General features: G+C 36.3%; 1 protein-coding gene across 4 annotated transcripts in view; it reads right to left on the reverse strand.

The window, feature by feature from the left end:
• Positions 1 to 8,754, reverse strand: part of LOC129257182 (non-structural maintenance of chromosomes element 3 homolog) — a 43,000-nt gene extending 34,246 nt beyond the window's left edge. Inside the window, exons 1-4 of one of the 4 annotated variants that reach the window (XM_064097128.1) lie at positions 8,446 to 8,753; positions 8,250 to 8,354; positions 708 to 891; positions 232 to 295 (exon numbers count right to left, since the gene is read on the reverse strand). In XM_064097128.1, coding sequence (XP_063953198.1) covers positions 232 to 295; positions 708 to 863 — 220 coding nt within the window. In that variant the 5' untranslated portion in view covers positions 864 to 891; positions 8,250 to 8,354; positions 8,446 to 8,753. Of the gene's footprint in view, positions 1 to 231; positions 296 to 707; positions 892 to 8,249; positions 8,355 to 8,381 lie in introns of all 4 variants that reach the window. The other 3 variants (XM_064097129.1, XM_064097127.1, XM_064097130.1) reach the window with 3 other exon arrangements.
• Between the last annotated feature and the right edge of the window lie 213 nt (positions 8,755 to 8,967).

Raw genomic sequence — 8,967 nt, forward strand, 5'->3', positions numbered from 1 at the left:
TTTGCAAGAACATTCAATGTTTTTTTACTCAGCCACAAAGTCCACTTCATTTTCATTTCGTAGTGTGTATTTGCCTGTTTATTTATTTTTTAAAGTTTTGGTACCCCCCCCCCAACGGATCCTACGTCAAGTCTGATGCAATCATTACAAATGAAAATAATAGATGTACCAGTATTTCAAAACGATGACTTCCTAATACAAAGTAACATTTTAAATGGGAATATGGCATACCTGATCTTTTTACTGGGTTTTTCTTCGCTTCCATGATCAGCATGTACTGCACAAGATTGCTCACCTGTTATCAAAGACACAAATAAAATCTGCAGAAACTGGGATAAATATTTATAATCTATAATTTTCCTTAAAATATTTAGTACTCTGTGATAGGATTAGGTCTGTATAAACTGAATCATCCCACAATAAGCTTCTTTAATGATGTCCAATTCAATGTTGGTTCCAAAATTCAAAATATATCTAAATGGAAAAGACAAGAAAAATCCAATACCACACAAAAACAAGGAATATCTGACTTCCCTCTCGTCAGTTAATTACAAAAAAAAAAAAAATTGTATTGAATCAAATAGCAATATACAGGGAATGATTTTGATCTTAAATGACTAATATGAAGACTTATAAAAGACAAAATTTTAACTTTTTGGACGAAATTGCCTTATCTTATACTCCTGGCACACACATATCCTTTATACCTTTTGATCAATTACTTCCTTTGGTAAACTATCTGCTGCTCTCTGTGCTTGTGTAAGTGATTGTGTCTGTTGAGTTGCCTGAGACATGGTGTAATCCATTTCTTCCTCTTCCTCATCATGCCTTCTACTACTTGGTCCTGGTCCACCACGGGGCATCTTGGAATAATTCTTGATTATTCAAGTCCTGATATTGAAAGATATGAAAATGGCTGATGTATGTGAAGTCATTCCCTACAGCTTCAGACAAACTTTAATTTATCATGTAGACTGATTAAGTGGTCTCACTGCACATCATGACTTGGACAGCCAGATCAGGGATGATGATGATGATTAGATCATTTTGGAAAAGTAAAGTCCACATATAAAAAATGTACATGTAACAATCATGATATGAAAATAACACTCATGTTTGTTTGATTCTTCTGTTGGACTATGTCTTGCTTCATTACACCTCCCCCATAGACTGAAGTCTATCTTCCACTCTGATTTAAACGTAAAGCAACAATTTTTCATACAATATAGGTCTTTGTATGCATTTAGGTTTATTTCTTACGCTGAAAAAGACCTGGGTTGATATTCTGAGATTCATTTTTATCTCAGATGCAAATGCAATAAAATATTTCATCTCCATTAAAACACCCTTAAAATCTCTCCGAATTGGTATTTTGAGAATAATTTTATCTTCATTTCATCTATGTAAGACACCTATTTTTGAAGCAATATCTGATGAGAAATAGTTTTATAGCTCTCTCATCTCCTTCAATCAATGAAAATCAATTTGCCAGGAGGTGTGGCAAAGGAGTGAGATTGCGTCAATTCATTGACTTCAAATACGCTTGCACTATACGCTAGTGCATCTTTACAGAGATTTCTATTTGAAAATGATGAAACTCTCATCTTTTTGTTGATGTCAATATCGCATCGTTACAACTTACAAGAATCATTTCGAAGAAAATATTAGTCAAAAGTCTTATGAAATAATTTTTTACTCTACATGAATAATGTTAAGTCTGAGGTATTACTCTAAATAACTATATAATTTTTATTCACATTTATTTCAACATTTAGATCTAAGAAATAAATTGCTTAAATGAACGTTGCGGGGATAAAATAGCTCCCATCCTATTTTAAGGTTATTTCATTTTTTCCGCAAAGTGACATGGGCGCAAGCACATCATTTGCATGGCAGTAGTTATACCCAATGGACATATCCACGCAGGCACTACTCTGTCACGTATCATTTTTAGATACACAGGATAAATTTTATTGCAGAACAAATTTCAAATTTCATCTAAGAGATAAAATGTCATCTCAGTTATGAGATAAACTAAAATATGGTACTTTAAAGATAAAATTGGCTCAGAATACCAAGCAAATATTTTAATGAAAAAAGCTGTCCATGACAGCATCCAAGAAGGATTCTTTGAGGTGGTTATGCCCTGAAAATCATTTCCAGTTTATACCAGGCATATTGAAATCGCCCATCAATAAGATATGTGAATATGATAAAGTAGATAGTGATCTAAACATATCAAATAACTTCTGATCATTATCCAGTCCATCGCTACTACTTCTATAAACAACTCCTATCGGAAGTCTATCATTATTTTGAAGGTCAACTTCAGCCCAAATACTTTCTTCGCAACAACCAAATATATAACCCAGATGAGCGCCGCCCACTAACTTCTGTCCATATCAAAATTACGAATCTTGGTATGGACAGAAGTTATGACTAAAAATCATGCAAACAAATGGATAAGCTGCAGAGGGCTGATCTTTTGATCGCTAACTTGCGTAAGAATTTGCACATGCACCCTCGGTATTGGTTGGCCTTTTGTGTGCATTTTTTAAAGGGAGAGAACAGATGCCGGTGAATTTTTTTTTTTCAGGGCCTAGCTACTGCAACCATCTAGGAGTCTCAAACTTATTAGACAAACATCAATAGAATTGAGGTGGGTGCATGACTTCTTTTTTCCCCTTAATTTTGGGGGTGTTTTTGTTACCTCTTCTTCGAGAAAATCCTCTTAGAATGGTGAAGCTCTGCTTGGAAAGGAAATTTGAGTGTAACTAGCACATCAATGATGTGGAGCTCATCCCGCATCTCGCAACAGAATTTAACACAATATTTAATTTCAGCCCAGTTGAAGAAATGAAGATGAAGAAATGACCTAGAATGTTCAAGCATTTTTGTGATTTCTGAATAAATTTTGTATAAATTAGCATAAATAATTTTCTGGTCAAAATTTCTAAATTCTGTGTAGAACCTTGGTGAACCTCATGTAGCTCTCAAATGGAACAAAAAACAATCAAAATCAGTCAACAAATAAGTATTTTTGTGAGTTTGATTTCAAATATATGCATAAATTAGCATATTTAATGAGTTTCAAAATTCTGTGTTGAAATTTTGTATCCCTACCATGAACTTTCATATAAAGGAATCAAAATTGAAATTGATCAACAAATGAAGGAGAAAAAGCATTTTTTGTGATTTATGAATAAATTTTGCATAAATTAGCATAAATAATTTTCTACTCAAAATTTCAAAACTCTATGTAGAATTTTGGTAAAACTCATGAAGCTCTACCAGATGGAAGAAAAAAAATCAAAATCGGTCAACAAATAAAGAAGCATTTTTAAGAATTTTGAAAAAATGTGCATGAATTAGCATATTTAATGAGTTTCAAAATTAGGTGTAGAAGTTTTGAATCCCCTGCCTAATGCTATCATATAAAGCAAACAGATTTGAAATCAGAATTTGAATTACGAAGAAGGAGCATTTTGAAATTCGGTCAACAAATAAAGAAGATGAGGCATTTATGAATTTCGCATGAATTATCATAATTTTCTACACAAAATTTCAAAATTCCGTGTACAAGTTTGGTGAACCTCACAAAGCTCTAACAGATGGAAGAAAAAAAATCAAAATCGGTCAACAAATAAAGAAAAAGAAGCATTTTATGTCAATGTTTAAAAATATGCATAAATTAGCATAAAAATTGTTCTAGACAAAATTTCAGAATTCTGTGTAGAAGTTTGGTGAACCTTATGAAGCTCTACCAGATGGAAGAAAAAAAATCAAAATTGGTCAATAAATAAAGCATTTTTTTTCAATTTTGAAAAATGCGCATAAATAAGCATATTTAATGAGTTTCAAAATTATGTGTAGAAGTTTTGAATCCCCCACCTAGTGCTATCATAAAAAGCAAACAGAATTGAAATCGAACCAGATGAGCTAAAAATGAAGGTCCTCTCCGCGGCACATACCCACCATGCATTATAACCTGAGTGCCCCCCCCCCCCCGGCTTTAGTCTAGATTAGGTTTTTGTGATCTTTGGTTTTGGCACAACTTCTAGAACTCAAGGCGCTGTTAGCCGGGGGGGGGGGGGGCACTTCCATTGACGAGTGGATACCATCCACAACCAAAGAAACACGTAAAAAGGGTATCTTTTTCAAGATTGGGCACGTTACGTATGTAATGAAATAAGGGTGTCATAAACACTAAAATACTGAAAGGGTATATATTTCGCGAGGAAAGCTACGTGTTTACGGTCCAATTTGCGAGGGTATAAAGGCACTGAAATGGTATATAAAGGATGTACTTTTTGCTCTAAAACTACGTTTAGGGTCCGATTTGAGCGAGGTTATGGAGGTGGGCGGTACTAAACCCCAATGTATAAAGGTAAAGCCGACGTACATCCGGTCGCGCCCGCCTGCGACGCAACGTACGCGATTTGAATTTTACCTGCAAGTCAGTCATGAAATTTTTGTAAGAGATTAATTTGATATTTTCATCTCATCTTCATGGAATCAAATCATATACAAAGTTAAAGGCCAAGTCCACCCCATAAAAATGTTGATTTGAATAAATAGAGAAAAATCAAACTAACAGAACGCTGAAAATTTCGTCAAAATCGGATGAAGAATAAGAAAGTTATGGCATTTTCAAGTTTCCCTTATTTTTCACAAAACAGTGATATGCAGAACTCAGTGACATGCAGATGATTTAGTTGATGTCCATCACTCACTATTTCTTTTGTTTTTTATTGTTTGAATTATACAATATTTCATTTTTTACAGATTTGACAAGGACCAACTTGACTTAACCATATAGTATTAAACAATGCTGATTCCACATGTTCAGGGAGGAATTAATCGTTGTTTCACTTGACAATGAGGGGAAAATTTGAATATTTCATATAATAAAATACAAAAGAAATAGTGAGTGGATGACGTCATCAGTCTCCTCGTTTGCATACCGAACAGGATGTGCATATAACTGTTTTGTGAAATTAAAGGGGAATCCAACCCAAATAAAAACTTGTTTTCATAAGAAAAAGAAAAATCAGACAAATTGATAGGTGAAAGTTTGAACAATATTGGACAAACAACAAAAAAGTTATGAATTTTTAAAAGTTGTAAATATTGGTAATCACTATACTCATGGAGACTTCAAATTGGCCGCATATGGGATGTCATAGTGATGTCAGGCAAGGACTACTCTTCCATGTACTCCAATACATATTATGGCTAAAATGTCATTTTTCCCAAAAGTTTTATTTCAAATTATATTTCCTTTCATGAGGACATTAAACAATATTCTACCTGGGTTATATTTAGATTACTGCCCCAGGGGAATGGGTACTTAGGAGAAAACCACAAATCCCTGATAATAAAGTACATGGCCAATGGGAAAGTTGTCCTCGCCCCTTGTCATAATTTACTTACCCAGTTGCCAATTTGAAATCTACATACTATTAGTGATCTTAATTTTAAAGCAGCTATAACTTTCTTATCGCTTGTCCGATTTCTTTCAAACTTTCACCATTTAGTTTAATTTATTTTTCTCCTTCCCAACACACCATTTTACGGCCAAGGCTGGATTCCCCTTTAAGCGAAACTTTAAAATGTCATAACTTTCTTATTTTACATCCGATTTTTATGAAATTGTCAGTGTTATGCTTGTTGGATTTTTCTCTTTTTATTCAAATCAACTTTTTGTTGGGGTGGACTTGTCCTTTAATTGCAAACTTTCTCATCACTCCATTAGTTGTTTGTTTGTTGATTTGCTTCTCTGATGTAATTGTAACTCAAATGTGTATACACATGCTAAAAGAGGAATGCTGGGCTGTTTAACTATCACTGTATGATGGTGGTACCCAAGTCTGCGAACCTAACAATTTGAGTTAAGATTTACCATAATTATTTTTTATTACACAAAATCTTTCAGATGTTTCTTATATTATTATGAGTAAGTGTACAAAATATCTCATAAAAATTTGGAAGAAATCTTGGATTTTCTTGGAAAAGACCTTGGGCACTCATTTTCAGATTGAAAAAGAAAATGGTACCCATATCTGCGCACCAATTCACTTTGCACACAATATGAGGATTTTGATGGGAAAGGCTGCATTTCAAGGCCGTCACATGGAATGCCCCAAATTCATTATTTTTCCACCATTTTGAGTTGGATTCTTTAATGAATATCTTTCTATGTATTGCATGTGTAAAGTTTGTGTTCGTTGCGTATCTTCTTTTACTAGAATCGCGCAGATACGCGTGTGCGCAGACTTGGGGGAACTTGCCATACATGTATGATGGTGGGCCCCAAGTCTGCGCACCTAACAATTTGAGTTAAGATTTAACATGAATTTCTTCTTATTTCACAAAATCTTTCAATTAATAATGTTCCTTACATTATTAAGAGTAAATGTACCAAATTTCTCATTAAAAAATGAAAGAAAATATAGGATTTTCTTGAAAAAACCTTGGGCAGTCATTTTCAGATTGAAAAAAAATGATACCCCATGTCTGCGCACGCATTCACTTTGCACACGATTCGGGGATTTTGATGAGAAAGGCTGCATTTTGAGGCCGTCACATGAAATGCCCTAAATTCATAAAGTTCGTGCTCGTTGCGTATCTTTTATTAGAATCGCGCAGATACGAATGCTTGTCAAGGGTTTTGTTTTTAAGACTTCTCCTTCCTCTTCTCTTTTTCCCTTCTTCTCCTTCCCCCTCTTATTCTCCTTCCTCTTCTTTCTTCTTCTCCTTCTTTTTCATCTTCTTCTTTCTCTTCTTGTTTCCTCTTCTACTTTTTCTTCCCTTCTTCTTTTATTCTTCTTCCTCCTATCTTTATTCTTCTTCTCCTTTCTCTTCTTCTTTTATCCTCTTCTTCTCCTTCCCCCTCTTATTCTCCTTCTTCCTCTTCTTCTTTTTCTCTTCTTCTTTCTCATCTTGTTTCCCCTTCTACTTTTTCTTCCCTTCTTCTTTTATTCTTCTTCCTCCTATCTTTATTCTTCTTCTTCTCCTTTCTCTTCTTCTTTTATCCTCTTCTTCTCCTTCCCCCTCTTATTCTCCTTCTTCCCTTGTTCTTTTTTCTTCTTCTTTCTCCTCTTGTTACTATCTTTTTTCTAATTCTTCTTCTGCCCTTCTTCCTCTTCTCCTTTCTCTTCTTTTTTCCTCTCTTTCTCCTTTTTTCTTCTTTGTGTCCTTCTTCATCTTCTTCTTCTCTTCCTTATTTCTCTTCTTCTTCCTTTTCTTCTCCCCCTCCTGCTTTCTCTTTAATTTCTTTTTTTTTCTTCTTCTTGCTTGTCACACTTTTCCTCTCTTTTGAACCTGGAAATTTTTGCGCTTTGACGTAATTTGCGACAGCTGGCAAATGGACTGAGACAGGTTCGAGGTAGATTTGTGTTTACCATCTACAAATCGGTGGACCAGGGCAGGCCCAGGGCCGGGCCTGGCCGTGACTAGACCTACCTCTCAAGGTGGCCCGAGGTTGTTAGGGATGTTTACATCTAATTAATTTCTTTCCTACCCGAGGGCGAGACAGGCCCCGGGCCGGGGCCACCAATTTTCTAGATATCGTCTTAAGTCAGACTAACCCAGAGAGCTCCCGCCCGCGTAGCGGGCGGGAGCCCAGAAGCTTACCGTGTATTTTACCATTGTCACCGGACTAGGGTGATTTATGGTCTAAATATTTCTCCAAATGAATTGTGAAAACGGAAAGTATACAATTACCACGATTATATGGATGAAGGTCTAACGAGTGGCAGATTCCTGACATCTGGGCACAGTCTGGAACCTCAAAAAAACGAAAAGTTCTCTCCTTCTACCCAGTCTCGATCGGCCATTTTGTTACGATTTTTAACAAAAATGGCCGATCGAGACGGGGTAGAAGGAGAGAACTTTTCGTTTTTTTGAGGTTCCAGACTGTGCCCAGATGTCAGGAATCTGCCACTCGTTAGACCTTCATCCATATAATCATGGTAATTGTATACTTTCTGTTTTCACAATTCATTTGGAGAAATATTTAGACCATAAATCACCCTAGTCCGGTGACAATGGTAAAATACACGGTAAGCTTCTGGGCTCCTGCCCGCTGTGCGGGCGGGAGCTCTCTGGGTTAAAGTCAGACAAGCAAGGGCAAACGAATTGCGCCTTGGCTTTATTTATAATTTAATTTATTTTTAAGTATCCGAACATCCTGAACATCGGAACCTCATATCCATTAAAACTAAGTAAACATTTCATTGTCCACTCACCCATGCACTGAAATCATTAACGTAAAGTCGTAGGGGCGCCCGATTTCCCGGCCAGTCCAAAGCCAGGCCCAAGCCAAAGGCCAAAGCAAAGTCAAGACAAAGTTGCTGTTAAAAAAATAGAAGAAAACTTACAAATTCAATGAGCGAAAAGTAAGGCCAAGTGTAAGATCAGCACAAACTAATTACGGTACCGTACCGGTACTGTTAGAGATGGTTTCATGAAGACTTGCGCCTTGGTGGTTTCAGGTCAGAGTCAGAGTACTTTGATTGAATAGAACAGTTGAGATGCTAGTGGAGATCGAGACTAGAGAGAAGTGTCTTGGTTGTGGCACTTGCGCATGCAGTCACGGACACGGTGCACGGTGCGGGCTAGCTGCCAGCCTGCGTCCCCGGCCGGCCCGGCGTGTGCCGGAGAAAAACCCCCCTTACCTGGCGCTGGCGCGGTGGATAGTTGGAGAAAAATTCGAGGTAGCGCGCGAGATCGAGAGAAGCTCGAGTATGGAAAGCCGATTACAACGGGAATTTATTGTCATACAAAACGTGTGTTATTTTCCATAGACAGCACCCCCTGGAAATCTGATAGGTATGATAAATGACAGAAATTTAATAAAAATGAACGTTTTGTATGAACACTCCCCCTTCAGAATTTCCCTATACAGTGCTTGAAATAGTGCTTAAATTAACCCTTTTTCAGATCAGAATATCAAATATTTTCAGC

Source organism: Lytechinus pictus, chromosome 3 (assembly GCF_037042905.1).
Source record: "Lytechinus pictus isolate F3 Inbred chromosome 3, Lp3.0, whole genome shotgun sequence".
Taxonomy (NCBI): domain Eukaryota; kingdom Metazoa; phylum Echinodermata; class Echinoidea; order Temnopleuroida; family Toxopneustidae; genus Lytechinus; species Lytechinus pictus.